Source organism: Salvelinus fontinalis, chromosome 22 (genome assembly GCF_029448725.1).
Source record: "Salvelinus fontinalis isolate EN_2023a chromosome 22, ASM2944872v1, whole genome shotgun sequence".
Lineage (NCBI taxonomy): Eukaryota > Metazoa > Chordata > Actinopteri > Salmoniformes > Salmonidae > Salvelinus > Salvelinus fontinalis.
The window spans coordinates 8,185,903-8,204,785 of NC_074686.1; the positions used below are offsets into that span (position 1 = coordinate 8,185,903).

General features: G+C 42.6%; 1 protein-coding gene across 1 annotated transcript; it reads right to left on the reverse strand.

Annotated features, from left to right (window-relative positions):
- Positions 1-10,220: 10,220 nt before the first annotated feature.
- Positions 10,221-18,549, reverse strand: LOC129819685 (adaptin ear-binding coat-associated protein 1-like). Its single transcript, XM_055876162.1, has 8 exons — positions 18,262-18,549; positions 17,317-17,417; positions 17,070-17,174; positions 15,436-15,517; positions 15,088-15,196; positions 14,770-14,917; positions 13,240-13,336; positions 10,221-13,094 (listed from the first exon to the last, which is right to left on the reverse strand). Exons 1-8 carry the CDS (start codon positions 18,504-18,506, stop codon positions 13,040-13,042), a joined length of 942 nt encoding a protein of 313 aa, XP_055732137.1. The 5' UTR covers positions 18,507-18,549; the 3' UTR covers positions 10,221-13,039.
- Between the last annotated feature and the right edge of the window lie 334 nt (positions 18,550-18,883).

The window sequence follows — 18,883 nt, forward strand, 5'->3', positions numbered from 1 at the left end:
ACCCACGACCAGCTCGGAAACCAGATTGCATAGTGGAGAAGGTATGGTGGGATTCAAAATGGTCGGTGATCTGTTTGTTAACTTGGCTTTTGAAGATTTTAGAAAGGCAGGGCAGGATGGATATAGGTCTATAACAGTTTGGGTCTAGAGTGTCTCCCCCTTTGAAGAGGGGGATGACCGCGTCAGTTTTCCAATCTTTGGGGATCTCAGATGATACGAAAGAGAGGTTGAACAGGCTAGCAATAGGGGTTGCAACAATTTCGGCTAATAATTTTAGAAAGAGAGGGTCCAGATTGTCTAGCCCAGCTGATTTGTTAGAATCCAGATTTTGCCGCTCTTTCAGAACATACGCTCTTATTCTCCATGGACTTTACAGTGTCCCAGAACGGTGAGAGAATTGTTTCTGGAAAGGTGGATTTTTAAAAGGAGAAGCTCAAGTTGTTTGGGCACAGACCTGGATAGTATGACAGAACTCTGCAGGCTTGTCAGAAAATGTTATAGCTGGGGATGGAAATGTAAGGATTTTTGGTGGCCTTCCTAATCCAAGATTCAGACACGGCTAGGACATCAGGGTTGTTGGAGTGTGCTAAAGCAGTAAAAGAAACAAACTTAGGGAGGAGGCTTCTGATGTTAACATGCATGAAACCAAAGCTTTTACGGTTACAGAAGTCAACAAATGAGAGCGCCTGTGAAATAAGAGTGGTGCTAGGGGCTGCAGGGCCTGGGTTAACCTCTACATCACCACGGGAACAGAGGAGGGTACGGCTAAAGGCTATAAGAACTGGTCGTCTAGTGCGTTCGAAACAGAGAGTAAAAGGAGCAGAATTTTGGGCGTGGAAGAACAGATTCAAGGCATAATGTACAGACAAGGGTATGGTAGGATGTGAGTACAGTGGAGGTAAACCTAGGCATTGAGTGACGATGAGAGAGGTTTTGTCTCTAGAGGCACCAGTTAAGCCAGGTGAGGTCACCACATGTGTGTGGGGTGGGACCGAAAGAGCTATCTAAGGCATATTGGGCAGGGCTGGGGGCTCTACAGTGAAATAAGACAACAGTAACTAAGCAAAACAGCAATAGACAAGGCATATTGACATTAGGGAGAGACATATGTAGCTGAGTGATCAAAGGGTCCAATGAGTAGCAATAGGTGAGTCAGGGAGCCGATTCAGTAGTCGCTACTACACTAGGCAAGCTGGAGACACGTTGATTCAGACAGCTAGCGGGCCGGGGCTAGCAGATGGGCCTTCGGCGACGTCGCAACGGAAGAGCCTGTTGAAACCACCTCGGACGATTGCGCCGGCAGACCAGTCGTGATGGATCGGCGGGGCTCCGTGTCGGCAGTAAAAGGTCCAGGCCAATTGGCAAAAGAGGTATTGTAGCCCAATAATTAGCTGGTGGACCTCTTCAGCTAGCCGGGAGATGGGCCTAGCTCGAGGCAAGCTTAAGGCTAACTGGTGCTTGGTTCTTGCTTCGGGACAGAGACGATAGCCAGGAGTAGCCACACGGATTGCAGCTAGCTAGCTGCAATGATCTGGTGTAAGGGTTCAGAGCTTGCGGTAGGAATCTGGAGATGTGGTAGAGAAAAGCAGTCCGATATGCTCTGGGTTGATATCGCGCTGTGCAGACTATCAGGTATTGACCGAGCTGTGGCTGGCTGGTGTCCGAGTTAACGGTGAAGACCGCTAGCAGTGGCTAACTGACTACTAGCTAGTAGCTAGTTAGCTGGCTAGCTTCTGATGGGGGTTTAAAAGTATAAAAATAGCAGATCTGTACCACATTGGGTGAGGCGGGTTGCAGGAGAGTATATTCAGTCCGTAGATGGAAAGTGAGATTAAAATATATACGAAATATATACGGAACACAACGAGGAAAGCGATATTTACACAGGACAGGACAAGACAAAACACACGTCCGACTGCTACACCATCTCGGATGTGATGTGATGACTTTGAATCAACATGGAAAACTGACTGGCTTTGTAAAAAGTAAGGAAATCCGTATTTTCCACCCAACTTTTAACCTAAATCCAATGAGATGGTGACATGTTTTGTTGATTTCAAGTTGAATTCACGTTAACTCAACCAAATGTAAATCAAAACAAGACGTTGAACTGACGTTTATGCCCAGTGGGTCATGACTATCACGCCATAGTGTGAACTGCCTGCACTAGGCAGTGGGCCTTCAACAAGAAGCCATACTCCTCACCATAGAAGGAACTGGTACAACATAAATCTGCTTGTCTGCCCTGCAGGGTGCTCCAAAAAAAGCCCACAATAATGCACGCTGTCAGCAGAATCTGTCATCATCTCCATTAAAAATGGACAGCAATTTGGAGGCCATTTTATGTATTTGGACCATTCCACTCCACAAGAGGACACCGTGACTGAGATCCAGGGTAGATTGGAACAAAATGGCTGCTTGTTATGATACATTTGCATTATGTTGTGCGAGTAACTGAACATTATTTAAGGACCATAATATGATGACCTGGCATGCATAGGCCTATATACAAACCCATGCCCTCGCATGCAGATACAAACACACACAGAGCAACAAACACACACACACACACACACACACAGAGATCTTCCCAGGGTGTCACCACAAACCTATTTAAAATTGACCGGCCACAGTTTATTACCCATCACCATCCCTTATCTATCTACCCCAACCCCGTTTTCTGCCAATTTCTCGCTTGTGGCCCTACAAAGTCAAACAGTTCACACACAGCATTCACTTAAAAAGTCACACACACGTTCAGTCAACATTACCACAAACACAGGGTGAATTCCTTGAACAGACCACACATGTACACATAGTGCTGTCAGGTCTCTTTCTCCTCCCGTCAATGCGCATACATGAACAATAAACACTCCATGTCCACATATCCCTCTAACTCCATGTACAAAAAGTCTATCAATAAAATAGTTATTCTTTAAAACTAATTGCAATACGTCTTTGTTCACTACGGCCCTACGTGGGTTAGTTCTGCAGACTATGGTCGGCTAGTCAATTTATTTGCTTGAATGACATTTGCTCTCTGACACTCGCAACCTCTTGGAAACGACGAGGTCAGCGCCTAGAATCTGGGACAGGAAGGATATATATCTACAGTATGTAGAACCATTGCCTGGTGCCATTGCCAAAAAAACACATTATGGTATTGTAAATCAACCAAGACAACTGGAAAACTTCTCAAGTGGATTTATGTCATACTCACCTATATGATTTCAGCCATTTTCTTTTATCTATTTGGTCATCCTTTACATGAAGGTATAGTTAATAAAGGCTTTATGAAGGGCTTGTAAGCTGCTTATAAAACAAGTTAAGTATTAATGTATAGATGGTTTATGACAACTTGATAAACTATTATAACAAATTGTGTTGACCTTTTGCCGAAGCCGCAGCTACTCTTCCTGGGGTCCACAAAAAATACAACACATGAGAAGTAACTAAACATTTATACATTGATAGACAAGGACAGTCACACACATTTAAAAAACAAGGATATACAAACAATACCAAAAAGTTTAATTAAAATAACAGTACAAATAATACAACAACAAAAATATAATGTGTGTGTTAGAGTGTGTCTGTGTGTGTGTGTGCCTGTGTATTAGAGTGTGTCTGTGTGTTAGAGTGTGTCTGTGTGTGTGTGTGTGTGTGTGTGTCTCTGTGTGTGTGTGTGTGTCTCTGTGTGTGTGTGTGTGTGTGTGTGTGTGTGTGTGTGTGTGTATGTGTGTGTGTGTGTGTGTGTGAGAGAGTGTGTCTGTGTGTTAGAGCGTGTCTCTGTGTGTGTGTGTGTGTGTGTGTGTGTGTGTGTGTGTGTGTGTGTTAGAGTGTGTTAGAGTGTGTCTGTGTGTGTGTCCACTCACAGTCTCTTCCATTCCATCAAATATTGCTTAATATTTTAGCTGTTTGCTTGAGTAATTGGAAATGGTAGGGAGTTCCATGTAATCATGGCTCTGTATAATACTGTGCGTTGCCGGGAATTCGTTTTGGACTTGGGGACTGTGAAGAGACTCCTGGTGGCGTGTCTTGTGGGGTATGTATCAGTGTCTGAGCTGAATGTTATTTGATTATGCAGACAACTTGGAGTTTTCATTACAGTAATTTCATAAAAACTAGAAGAGAAGCAGTTAATTTCTCATCAACCCTCAACCAGGAAAGACTGCATGTTGATGTTAGTTCTGTATGTGCAGTTAAGGGTAAGATGTGCTGCTCTGTTTTGAGCCGGCTGCAGCTTTTCTAGGTTCTTCTTTGTTGCACTTGACCATATTACTGGTAGGATAATATCACAGTGTAGGATAATATCACCGTGTAGGATACTATGTGTGTTATGCACTGGGATTGGTTGAACTTTTTTTTATTATTCCAAATGATTGGAGCAAAATTGTTGTACAATATTTACCACTTTCTCAAATTAGAAAACAGTACAGAAATTCAACATCTATGGGTTTGAGTGATCTTGACTCAGAGCAGTACAGTACATCCCAAAGACCACCAGCTGGTCCTTACAAACAACTGATTTCATGAACAACCTTCCCAAGTCCTCCCATGTCACCCTGCTCCTCAGCACACTCCACTGGCTTCCAGTCGAAGAACACATCCACTTCAACAGGTATTCCCAAACTTATTTTCTTTAAATTTTCAAACAGTCCATTTATATTTTCCAACGGGGCTATACATTTGGGTGAGGTATTTTTCTCGCCTGAGTAGCCTCGTTTCACTGCCAAAAATAAAATTAAACCACTTTGTCAAATACAGGTAGCCTAGTCAAATAATTAACATCCAATCACATTAACTGTTACCCTCTTGCGGGAATTCCACTAACGGTCCGTATGTAGCCAAACGTAGCTGCTGCTCATGTTGGTATCTGTACTGATGGCGCAAAAGCCATGACAGGGAGACATAGTGGAGTGGTAACAAGCGTGCAAGCAGTTGCTCCCGACACCACTTGGGTACACTGCAGCATCCACCGAGAGGCTCTTGCTGCCAAGGGAATGCCTGACAGCTTGAAAGACGTTTTGGACACTACAATGAAAATGGTTAACTTTGTTACAGCAAGGCACCTGAACTCTCGTGTATTTTCTGCACTATGCAATGATATGGGAAGCGACCATGTAACGCTTTTACAACATACAGAAGTGCGCTGGTTATCAAGGGGCAAAGTATTGACACATTTTTTTTAATTGAGAGAAGAGCTTAAACTTTTCTTTACTTACCATAATTTTCACTTGTCTGAACGCTTGCATGATGACGAGTTTCTCACACGACTGGCCTATCTGGGTGATGTTTTTTCTCGCCTGAATGTTCTGAATCTAGGATTACAGGGACTCTCCGCAACTATATTCAATGTGCGGGACAAAATTGAGGCTATGATTAAGAAGTTGGAGCTCTTCTCTTTCTGCATTAACAAGGACATCACACAGGTCTTTCCATCAGTGTATGATTTTTTTGTGTGCAAATGAACTCAAGCTTACGGACAATGTCAAATGTGATATAGCGAAGCACCTGAGTGAGTGAGTTGGGTGCGCAATTACGCAGGTACTTTCCCAAAATTGATGACACAAACAACTGGATTCATTATCCCTTTCATGCCCTGCCTCCAGTCCACTTACCGATATCTGAACAAGAGACCCTCATCGAAATTGCAACAAGCGGTTCTGTGAACATTTTATTTAATCAGAAGCCACTGCCAGATTTCTGTATTGGGCTGCGCTCAGATTATCCTGCCTTAGCAAATCACGCTGTTGCCCTTTGCAACCACGTACCTATGTGAGAGTGGATTCTCGGCCCTCACTAGCATAAAAAATAAACACAGGCACAGACTGTGTGTGGGAAATGATTTAAGACAGACTCTCCAATACAACCCAACATTGCAGAGTTATGTGCATCCTTTCAAGCACACCCGTCTCATTAACCTGTGGTTATTCACAATTTATGAACAAATAAGGTTCTATAAATAAGATGGTTAAATAAAAAGCAAAATCATTGATTATTTTTATATTATTATTTGTGCCATGGTCCTATAAGAGCTCTTTGTCACTTCCCACGAGCCGGGTTGTGACAAAAACGCACACTCATTCTTATGTTTAATAAATGTATCGTATAGTGTGTGTGTGTGGCAGGCTTACAATGATGGAAAAAAACAACATTTGAGAGTGCGCTGCCCTTGGTGCTAGAGGGGGTACGCAGCTGGAGGTTGAATGTTTAAAGCGGTACGGGACTATAAAAAGGTTTGGGAACCACTGACCTACAAGACCATGATACTTGCCTACGGAGCAGCAAGAACTGCCCCTCCCTACCTTCAGGCTATGCTCAAACCCAACACTCCAGCCTGAGCACTCCGTTCTGCCACCTCTAGTCTCTTGGTCGTCCCACCCCTACGGGGGGTCAGCTCCCACTCAGACCAGTCAAAGCTCTTCAATGGTGCTTCTCCCTGAAGCTACGACAGCAGAGCCCATGCCCGTCTTCTGAATACAGCTGAAACCCTACCTCTTCAAAGAACATCTTAAATAAGACATCTCAGTCTTTTTTCTGCAGCTGTCTTTTCCTACTAGCACTGACTTTGCTGATTGCTTCTGTATTGAGGAAAAATGTACTTACTACAGCTGTGATATGTGGTTTTATCCCCTAGCGATCTTTAAGATGAATGCACTTACTGTAAGTTGCTTTGGATAAAAGCGTCTGCTAAATGACAAAAAGGTCAATGTAAATGCAAGTGTTAAGTTCTGGGCCACAACACCTGATCCCCTTGTAAAACACCGAGGTTGAAGCCCCCCAATGCCCGATAGTCCTAAAATCACCACAGTGCAGCCCAGATGGGTAAACGTATGTGTAAAAGGCATGCTATGTAGGTCACCCTACATGGGTTGTCCTTTGTGTGAATCCAAGAGTAAAAACCCCGGCTTTAGGAGCAAAACAAGGGTCCGAAAATGGCGTCAGAAAAGGGGCACTAGCCAGAAACAAATATATATGGACGGATAAAATAGTCATCATCTGAATCTGGCAGGCTAACAACACCAGGTTATAACCCACTTGGCCAAAACTCGTTAAACTCGTTAATAATGTCTCGTTAACGGCTGGGCAGTTTAATTAGGGTATTACACATGAGAAGGAGAGGGGCTGGGTTGGATTGGGGGTGAGAAGGATCGCTGCACAGCTCCAACACACTATTCCAACCGCGGCTCACTTCTGACATTTCACCTGATATGAGTCATTAATGGTGTGTGCTTGTAAAAGTATGCTGAATTATGTGTTTGTGTCAGTGAGAGGGGGGAGGGGCGAGAAAGATCGAGAGAAATGCATTTTTAGGTATATTGAAAATGTATTTTCTCGTGGCCACAACATCAGATATCATGCTAACTAAATTAAAACCGATCGGTCTCGTTTTTTGACTCAGAGTTTCATTAATAGACATGTATTAAATGTTGACATACAATTTTACAAGACACATAAGGTGTCAGCCTCTCATGGGCAAGTTAATATTAGCATCCAGTAACTACAAGCCTGTTAATGGAACTAGCACAAGACTAGTGCAGCCTGGCGCTATGTGGCCTGATACCTGAACCACCAACTGCCTTGGACCAGACCTGTGTTTGTGAGCCAACTTCAAAATGATGGATGGAGGAGACGAGAGAATTGGAATCAGAACTAGAATCTCATGTGCTTGTGTAGCACATGGGGATGTGTGAAACGTAGTCCTCAGCCTGAAGTGGCCCCACTTGCACTAGGGAATAGCTAGCTTTTCGCGTGGCGCAGACTGGTAAGACGCTTCAAGAGGGTGGTCACGTGTGATAGCAAGGCAGAGGTCCTGAGTTCGCGCCAGGTATGGGCCGAATAGGGAGGAAGTGGTACTCGCTAAGCAAGGAACGTGACGTCCTTTACACTTGTATAAAAATGTAAAAACTCTCAAATATAATTTGAAATGAAGGATAACATAATAAAGCAAATTTTCAAAAATGCTATGCAGTCACGTCCTCCTGGAAGAGACTTTTATAATAAAGTTTCAAAGGTGTTTAAAGATATTTTCAGAATGAATGGGGCTCTGAAAACACCTACATCAAATACCTAAATCGAAATACCGCACATTTATCCCAAAACTGTTTTGCGGAATAGACTACAACCTAGGTAAGTGGAATTGTGTTTTAAGAGAGCAACATCCTCTGTCACAACTAACCACTGTCACCAACCAGTAATATTACAAATTTCTAATGTAGGCCAGTGTAAGTCCCCAGTTAGCATGCTTCAAATTTGATGTCCAAATAATCGCTGAAGGGGATTGTTTAGTTCAAATTAAGTTACTTTTGGATGATTTGTGCATGAACTGTAAAGCATGCTAACTGGGGAACATTGACTTACATGGCTTTTGGTTAGAAAATGCTAACATCAGCCATTGGTGGCTTTTGGTTAGAAAATGCTAATATCAGCCATTGGTGGCTTTTGGTTAGAAAATGCTAATATCAGCCATTGGTGGCTTTTGGTTAGAAAATGCTAATATCAGCCATTGGTGTAAGTGGCTAGTTGAACAAAACCAAAGTATGGATTGCAGTCTTTTCTTGTGCATACAGAGAGTGGACTAAGTAAACAAATATGCTACATTTCCAATTTGGCTGAATTATCCATTGAAATGTGAAAAATGTACAGATATTTGACACTGAGCTTGGTCCAGACCCTCATGGTAATTTCAGAGTGTGTCATCTTCAAAGCATTGACAGACTAATAGCATAGCAAGCCCCATTCCTCAGAACTATGAGTACATGTATATGAGCCACGTGTTGCCAATTGATCAGTGGAACGAAATCCAGGGACGGGTGGGGGAATTTTTATTCTACCTTTGTTTAACTAGGCAAGTCAGTTAAGAACAAATTCTTCTTTTCAAATGGAGAGAGATAGATGAGGCTCAGTGGAAGACTCTACCTGTTCTCCTTTTTCCAACTCTCTCATTACTCTTGTTGTCCATCCATATCCGTCTATCGTTTTTTCTGTCAGCAATGCTAACAGCGACCAGCCATGCAGAGATGACGCCCACCCCTCTGCCTGGGTCATATCAAGGCGGCAGGTAGCCTAGCGGTTAAGAGCATTGGGCCAGTAACCGAAAGGTCACTGGTTTGACATACTTTTTCCCTGTCAAGGGATATAGGAATGTAAAAGTACAACTTTAAATAACAATGTCCTCATTTTTGTAGTTTATTTTGGGAAGCCATGTTTCCTAACACCTTTGACACACAGTACACACCTTGAAGGTAAAGCTTTGTCTTAATTTTAATGAACAGACGAAACAACAAAATACAAATCTAACTTTCAAACATCATATTTTGAGATTTAAAAAATGTCAAACTATAAACATAATCCCGGAGCCATCTAGGTGAAAAATCTGTCGATGTGCCCTTGAGCAAGGCACTTAACCCTAATGGCTCCTTAAAGTTTCTCTGGATAAGAGCATCTGCTAAATGACTAAAATGTCATGTAAAACATGTGCATCACCAGCAACCAGTCATGGAGTCACGCTGACCCCCTTTCCCTCTACCACTTCTCTCTCTCGCTCTCACACTCACTCTCTTCATTTTTATTCCTGCCTCTGCCTGGCTCGTGTCAGTCTTATCAATCTGTCTGTCCACGGTGTTCTTTGCGTGATGTCCCCTGTGCCCATTCCCACCTGACCCTGTTGTGTCAACTTGGTATTTGTGACGAATGTGTCGGGTCTGTTAACTTATCATCCTCGTGCTTCAGATAATGTCAGGTAGCTTTACGTGGGAATCGGCGTCTGCCTGTGCTTGCCTTCAAGTCCCTGGTACAGTATGTAGGTGTGAGTAGATGTACTGAGGCTGCAGTGGCAGGTTAAAAAGCAGAGCATGTACAAAGCAGTTCAAAGTGGCTCCGTGGTGGTCAGTGTTGGGCTGTCCCCCTAGTGGTAGAAGTTGAGAGTTACACTAACTATTTACATTTCATGTAAATATTCAACTTCCAAATATTAATGCCCTAATTTTTGGAATGTCTTTTGTATTTTTGGAAGGCACGTTTTTCAAACAACTTGGACATACATAAAAGGAAAAACACTGTCTACACTCTCATGAACAGATGAAATAACAAAATACAAACGTCATATTTTGAGATAGAAAAAGTTGATGATGTAATTACTTTAGTTTTTTTACCCTCTTAATCCAAGTCTAACATTTTCTACCATGCATCATCCATAAGGCACAAAGACACACGACTCCCGTTGAAGGTTTTTATTGCCACTTTCAGATGTCATGAGTCATGACGACCAAGGCAATAAATCATAAGTACGCGTCTGGTGAAATTACAGTAACTATGGAATGACAGAGCCATCTGAAACCATGTTCTGGGGAAGGTAAACAAACACTTTTGACATTAGGCGACTTATTCAATCCCAACAGCACATCCTCGACAACAATAGCTGCAGTTGTTACACATTTATATTACACTGCGTTAGACAATCATCATTTCACAGCCTGGTTGCCAGATTGGAGGAGTAGGCGGACACAGATCTGGCATCCCAGGCTACTTCTTTAAAACTCATACAAATTAAACATTGAAAAGCACTTTTGCGAATATCATTAGTTTTACACCTACAGTTGAAGTCGGAGGGTTACATACACTTAGGTTGGAGTCATTAAAACTTGTTTTCAACCACTCCACAAATGTCTTATTAACAAACTATAGTTTTGGCAAGTCGGTTAGGACATCTACTTTAGTAATCTACTCTACTTTAGTAAGTAATTTTTCGAAAAATTGTTTACAGACAGATTATTTCACTTATAATTCACTGTATCACAATTCCAGTGGGTCAGAAGTTTACATACACTAAGTTGACTGTGCCTTTAAACAGCTTGGAAAATTCCAGAAAATGATGTCATGGCTTTAGAAGCTTCTGATAGGCTAATAGACATAATTTGAGTCAATTGGAGGTGTACCTGGATGTATTTCAGTGCCTACCTTCAAACTCAGTGCCTCTTTGCTTGACATCATGGGAAAATCAAAAGAAAATCAGCCAAGACCTCAGAAAAAGAACTGTAGACCTCCACAAGTCTGGTTCATCCTTGGGAGCAATTTCCAAACGGCATGTTCATCTGTACAAACAATAGTACACAAGTATAAACACCATGGGACCACGCAGCCGTCATACCTCTCAGGAAGGAGACGCGTTCTTTCTCCTAGAGATGAACATACTTTGGTGCAAAAAGTGCAAGTCAATCCCAGAACAACAGCAAAGGACCATGTGAAGATGCTGGAGGAAACAGGTACAAAAGTATCTATATCCACAGTAAAACGAGTCCTATATCAACATAACCTGAAAGGCCGCTCAGCAAGGAAGAAGCCACTGCTCCAAAACCGCCATAAAAAAGACAGACTACGGTTCGCAACTGCACATGGGGACAAAAATCTTACTTTTTTGGAGAAATGTCCTCTGCTCTGATGAAACAAAAATAGAACTGTTTGGCCATAATGACCATTGTTATGTTTGGAGGAAAAAGGGGGAGGATTGCAAGCCAAAGAACACCATCCCAACAGTGAAGCATGGTGTTGGCAGCATCATGTTGTGGGGGTGCTTTGCTGCAGGAGGGACTGGAGCACTTCACAAAATAGATGGCATCATGATGAAAAAAAATGATGTGGATATATTGAAGCAACATCTCAACACATCAGTCAGGAAGTTAAAGCTTGGTCACAAATGGGTCTTCCAAATGGACAATGACCCCAAGCATACTTCCAAAGTTGTGGCAAAATGGCTTAAGGACAACAAAGTCAAGGTTTTGGAGTGGCCATCACAAAGCCATGACCTCAATCCCATAGAAAATATGTGGGCAGAACTGAAAAAGTGTGTGTGAGCAAGGAGGCCTACAAACCTGACTCAGTTACAGCACCTCTGTCAAGAGGAATGGGCCAAAATTCACAAAACCTATTGTGGGAAGCTTGTGGAAGGCTACCCGAAATGTTGGACCCAAGTTAAACAATTTAAAGGCAATGCTACCAAATACTAATTGGGTGTATGTAAACTTCTGACCCACTGGGAATGTGATGAAAGAAATAAAAGCTGAAATAAATAATTCTCTACTATTATTCTGACATTTCACATTCTTCAAATGAAGTGGTGATCCTACCTGACCTAAAACAGGGAATTTTTACTAGGAGTAAATGTCAGGAATTGTGAAAAACTGAGTTTAAATGTATTTGGCAAAGGTGTATGTAAACTTCCGACTTCAACTGTAAGTTCTGTCATTACAAGTAGGGATTTTCACCCAATGTACACTACATCACAACTACCTACTTACAAATGGACTGTAGAGGGCTGTGTCAAGTCCTCTGCAGCAAAGTTAACAAGAATACATGCTCTTCGCTCTTTAAAACAGGCCAAGCGTGAGGCAGTCAGTACAATGGAAACAGATAAGTTCATCAATATGAGCCCTATTCCGGTTCTCCCCCTTCTCCCAAAAATAGCCTATAGTTTGCATGCAATCATAAGGAATATGATAGATTCCCTCCATCCAATGCTTTTAAATCATTGAGGGGGAGTGAACGATTGCACACTGAGGAGAACGGGGCGAAACAAAATTGGGCGAGTGTCTGAGCAATTCCTTTTCACAATTATTTACTACGAATGCTGTTCCCTATTATGATCAGGGGAAAGCCCTATGGAAAATATTGTCATTCCCTATGGGTTCCCTATGGGTTCCCCTCTCTAAAATCCAGCATGTAGGGATGTTTAGGTAGACATTAACAAGAGGGCGCTGTTGCCGGGTAAAAAGCAGCACTAAGATCCTATCATCATAGCCCTTAGGAAATATTGAAGACCTACCATGAAGCTCATATGACCAAATATTGAATATTTGCAATAGATTTGCATTATCATCCCTAATATCACTTTTTCATTATTATTTTTACTTTGAGAGGAGATTGTAATGTGCATGGTGCTCTTTGTCTCCTGGAAAGTTAACTTTGATTGTGTTTGTAGCGACGGAGGGAGGCATTGCGTTCAGCGATGGAGACAAATGAAAAAGGCGATGATGTGGACTCAAAACTGGCCCCAATTCGGCGTGTGCTCTTGTCGCAATGTTGGAGGGAGCGAACTGAAGACAAAGAGACTATTTTTACAGGCTGACTGACTCATAGCAATGCTGGTATAACAGTATATCAAGCATATATCAGTATGTCATAGCATAACAAGAAAAAAAGCTAAAATGAGCTCCGTCACAGACAGTTCTAACAAGTTACCTTGCAGGAGAGGAGAAGTCTCCCCAAAGATCACTGCTGGGGTTGGATGATTGGACCACAGTGTTGGAGTTACTACTGTCCAGATCTAGCAAACAGCCTAGAGAGAGAGAGAGAGAGAGAGAGAAACTTCTGAAATGTTTGTGTGTTTATGTTAACTGTTCATTTGTGATTGCCAAAGCAAGTGAAATAAACAATGATAACATGTTTTCCATGCCAATAAAGCACCTTTGAATTGAGAGAGAGACACACGACAGAGAGAGAGAGAGAAAAAATGAACAATCAAAGCTACACTACATGGCCAAAAGCTACACTACAGGGACACTACATGCTCGTCAGACATCTCATTTCAAAATCATGGCCATTAATATGGAGTTGGTCTGCTATAACAGCCTCCACTCTTCTGGGAAGGCTTCCCACTAGATGTTGGAACATTGCTGTGGAGACTTGCTTCCATTGAGCAACGACAGCATTAGTGAGGTCAGGCACTGATGTTGGGCGATTAGGCCTGGCTCGCAGTCGGTGTTCTAATTCATCCCAAAAGGTGTTCAATATAGTTGAGGTCAGGGCTCTGTGCAGGCCAGCCAAGTTCTTCCACAACGATTTCGACAAACCATTTCTGTATGGATCTCACTTTGTGCACGGGGGCATTGTCATGCTGAAACAGAAAAGGGCCTTCCACAATCAGTTGCCACAAAGTAGGAAGCACAGAATCGTCTAGAATGCCATTGTATGCTGTAGCGTTAAGATTTCCCTTCACTGGAACGAATGGGCCTAGCCCGGACCATGAAAAGCAGCCCCAGACCATTATTCCTCCTCCACTATGCATTTGGCAGGTAGCTTGCTCCTGGCATCCGCTAAAACCCAGATTTGTCCGTCGGACTGCCAGATGGTGAAGCGTGATTCATCACTCCAGAGAACGACTTTCCACTGCTTCAATTCTGGCCAGTTTAAAACCACTCCAGCTGACGCTTGGCATTGTGCATGGTGATCTTATGCTTGTGAGGCAGCTCGGCCATGGAAACCCATTTCATGAAGCTCCCGATGAACAGTTCTTGTGCTGACGTTGCTTCCAGGAGGCAGTTTGGAACTCGGTAGTGAGTGTTGCAACCGAGGACAGACGATTTTTATGTGCTACGCGGTTCAACACTCGGCAGTCCCGTTCTGTGAGCTTGTGTGGTTTACCACCTCGCGGATGAGCCGGTGTTGCTCCTAGATGTTTCCACTTCACAATAACAGCACTTATAGTTGACCGGGGCAGCTCTAGCAGGGCAGAAATTTGACGAACTGACTTGTTGGTAAGGTGGCATCCTTTGACGGTGCTACGTTGAAAGTCATACTACGGGCCAATCTACTGCCAATGTTTGTCTATGGAGATTGTATGGCTGTGTGATCATTTTTATACACCTGTCAGCAACGGGAGTGGCAGAAATAACCAAATCCACTAATGTGGCCATGTAGTTTACCAATCAAAGCTTTTTTTAGCTATAGAGAAGTTTATCAAGGCTTTATTGAGAGTTTTAACTGCTGTACCCGTATCTGAGCCTCCTGTTTGAGGCACTGTGTTGTGATTGGAGAAGGCAGAGGAAGGAGGAGGGGCCATCTTTCCTTTTGGTGGCGGCGGTAGGAGACCGAGCCCACCTGCCCCCTGTGGGCGTGGCTTATCCCTCTTTTTGCCTTGCTTGAAGAGAGAAAGGATGAGAGAGAGAAAAAAGATTGGAATTCTGAAGGAATATTGATGTTGTGGAAAAGCCAAATAGCCAATCCCAAACAGACCGCAGCGGCAAGGGCAAGGATTTTGTTATACAATTTCTACAAGAATGATCTAGGTCAATTGTGCTAGGTCTTTACCCCAATATTAAGGGTGATGGTTTGTCCGTCTTTAAATCCCAAGTCCAGCTTTGGTCCTAAAGCTGCCCCCTGAGGGTTTTTGCTGATCTCATTCTCTTGTTTCACCCACCTGTAACACACACAATATTGACTGCACTGACACAGGAAAAAAGCAATGTAACATCAGCTGTTTTGAAAACTGCAGCATCTGGAACAAGCAAACTCAATGACACGTTGTTTTGGCTGGCAACTTATGCTGCAGACAGACCACAGTACGTGTGTTTGTTATTAGTGGGAGATGATGACGCGCCAATGTTTGAGTGCCTTGACAGTCACATTGTCCTTGGAGTGACCCCTTCTATCACTTACTTAAAGTGGTCCTGCAAAGACACGTTGAAGTCAAAAGAGTCCCCTCTGTCCCCGAATCCAACACCAATGAACGCACTGCGGCCTGAGAGAGTAGGTTGACATAGCTGTATGAGTTCATTGACAACGAGCTGAACATACAGTTCCAGTCAAAAGTTTGGACACACCTAATCATTCAAGGGTTTTCTTTATTTTTACTATTTTCTACATTGAAGAATAATAGTGAAGACATCAAAACTATGAAATAACACATATGGAATCATGTAGTAACCAAAAAAAGTGTTTAAACAAATCAAAATATATTTTATATTTGAGATTCTTCAAAGTAGCCACCCTTTGCCTTGACAGCTTTGCACACTCTTGGCATTCTCTCATGCTTTTCAATTAACAGGTGTGCCTTGTTAAAAGTTCAATTGTGGAATTTCTTTCCACCTTAAAGTGTTTGAGAAGATAGCCCAATTTGGTATACAGAAGATAGCCCTAGTTGGTAAAAGACCACGTCCATACAGCTCAAATAGAAATGACAGTCCATCATTACTTTAAGACTTGGTCAGTCAATCTGGAACATTTCAAGAACTTTGACAGTTTCTTCAAGTGCAGTCGCAAAAACCATCAAGCACTATGATGAAACTGGCTCTCAGGAGGACCGCCACAGGAAAGGAAGACCCAGAGTTACCTCTGCTGCAGAGGATAAGTTCATTAGAGTTACCAGCCTCAGAAACGGCAGCCCATTAAATGCTTCACAGGGTTCATGTAACAGACACATCTCAACATCAACTGTTCAGAGGAGACTGAGTGAATCAGCCCTTCATGGTCGAATTGCTGTAAAGAACCGACTACTAAAAGACACCAATAAGAAGAAGAGACTTCCTTGGGCCAAGAAAAACGAGGAATGGACATTCGACTGGTGGAAATCTGTCCTTCGGTCTGATGAGTCCAATTTTGAGAATTTTGGTTCCAACTGCTGTGTCTTTGTGAGACACAGAGTAGGTGAACGGATGATCTCTGCATGTGTTGTTCCCACCGTGAAGCATGGAGGAGGTGTGATGGTGCTTTGCTGGTGACACTGTCAGGGATTTATTTAGAATTCAAGGCACACTTATCCAGCATGGCTACCACAGCAGGAAAAGCAGCCAACAAGTGCTCAACATATGTGGTAACTCCTTCAAGAATAAAGGAAAAGCATTCCAGGTGAAGGTGGTTGAGAGAAAGCCAAGAGTGTGCAAAGCTGTCATCAAGGTAAAGGGTGGCTACTTTGAAGAATCTCAAATATCAAATATATTTTGAATTGTTTAACACTTTTTTGGTTACTACATGATTTCATATGTGTTATGTCATAGTTTTTGAAGTCTTCACTATTATTCTACATTGTAGAAATAGTCAAAATAAAGAAAAATCCTTGAATGAGTTGGTGTCTCCAAACTTTTGACTGGTACTGTAAATGTAGAGTGAATTTACATTTGAGGAGAGCTGACAAACTCTATGAGCGCACTGTGATCAGAAAAAAGATGTTGACATAGACTGATGAAAGTACAAAAACCTGCTAAAGGAGGCTGACATAACACTATATGACTTGTGTAAAAGGCTGACATAGCTATGAACGCACAGTGAGGGGTTTTTCACCCATATACACACACCATTGTCATCCTGTATTCGCAGGACAAAGTAGCGACTGGAGTCGCTTACGGTTTCAACTGCGATGCCGGGATACTCTGTGACAGGGGCCTGAGCGAACAGCTCCCCTGCAGGATCGGAAGAGAAACACATAATCATAAACCACACAGATATGCTGTATGAAGTTAATTTTACTAGCTACATTGAAAGGGCCCTGATGAGCAATGTTGGGCCTGCCACACACACACACACCTCTCACACCTCTCACACCTGAGACTTTGTCTTCCAGTTTGATGTAGGCCACTTTCCCCTTCGCCGTGATCCGCATGCGCCCTGACCAATCGGGCACATCCAGCTTCCAGTCTGCTGCCCTACAGGAAATACCCAGGTCAGAGGTAGCCAATAACAAGGCAAAACAGGGAGTAGGTCAGTAAACAGTGCCTATTCCAACTGTTCTCAGACCAGCTTTTGTAACAAATAGTACTGCACAATATGGAGAGAATTCTGAATTGACCCAATTGTCTTGTTCTTATATTTCCTGAAGGCTGAAGCAAGACTATTATGAAGATCACAACCCCCAATTAATAGCATATCAGATAATGTATGGTTGTAGAGAATTTCAATTAAAACCATTTAGCCTACAGGTAACTGGGCCACACACATATAGGCCAGACTGAAAACAGTAGTCTGCTGAAACGACTCTACTTTCTCCCTGGCAGCTGGCACTGTTTGTTTCAGATGCCTTTAATATACATTGGTTTCATTATTTGAGCTATTCTGTAATCAATTTTACTATCATAATACAACTGGTGTAGAATGACGTGAAGCCTTGTATTATAGGCCCACGGATATAGGGTTATTTATCACCTAATATACATCCATATAACATTTGCTGTCAATACATTTTCTGGTTAAACTATGCTGATAAACAGCACACGCAAATACACATATCATGCCATTCACTGTCGAGTCATCCGCACTGATAGTGCCAGCTTTGCGAGAGTAACATCAATATTACCAATGGAGCAGAATAATTAGTGAGTCGTAGGCCTACGCAAAACAAATATTAGACACACGTCGACTGCTGTTAACATCCACTTAGCGCACAGACAGATGGGCGCACACACACGATGCAGCACTATGACCACAGATAGAACCACCGGCACCGCGGTTTTTGTCCAACACCCCAAATATGGGTCAACCCTTTATATTTACCTGTATCCACGATTTGTAGCCCTCGGTGGTATTCGATAAACGTTGACGTCGGGTTTAACGCAAAGGATCGACTCGTATTCGCCCTCGGTCGCCATCTTGATGTAAATTAAATTGATGTGTGGCTTACTTATAGTTCCTTTCGGTTTTTGCGAGTGGCCTATATACTCACAAGACCGCGATGACGTGATGGGGATTCCAGAGCGGAGTTTGTGCTCCATCAATGGATGCATTGACCCTGCGCACATCCCACAATGTTTTAAGGCAGCATCCCTCTTCCAATAATATTTATAATAGGCTAGATGTGTAAGCTCCCATAGATGGCATTGGTAAATATGGCAAACAGCTGTTTATGTATACTTTTGAGACCCAGAAAATGCTCAATAAACACATACTTTATGAGAAACAGGCAAGACTGCTCCCAATAATATTCAGTTAATTTGTGGAAAAACAAAGAAGCAAACATAGTATTTGTTTCAGTCTCAATAGAGACAATGTTACATCATTGCCACGTTGTTTAATTGTATTGACAACAATGTAACGTTCTCGTGATTATTAAGTAGGGGGAGTGGTCTTTTAGACAGGTCAGGTGCGGATTGCAGACGGAAGCGGAAATTGTAGTTCT

Coding starts and splice junctions, on each gene's coding strand:
- LOC129819685 (XM_055876162.1), bottom strand. CDS start 18,506: ATGTGCGCAGGGTCAATGCATCCATTGATGGAGCACAAACTCCGCTCT. Junction 14,918..15,087: donor CCATCACCCTTAATATTGGG/GTAAAGACCTAG, acceptor TCTCTCTTCAAG/CAAGGCAAAAAGAGGGATAA. Junction 13,337..14,769: donor AACAGGAGGCTCAGATACGG/GTACAGCAGTTA, acceptor CTCTCTCTCTAG/GCTGTTTGCTAGATCTGGAC.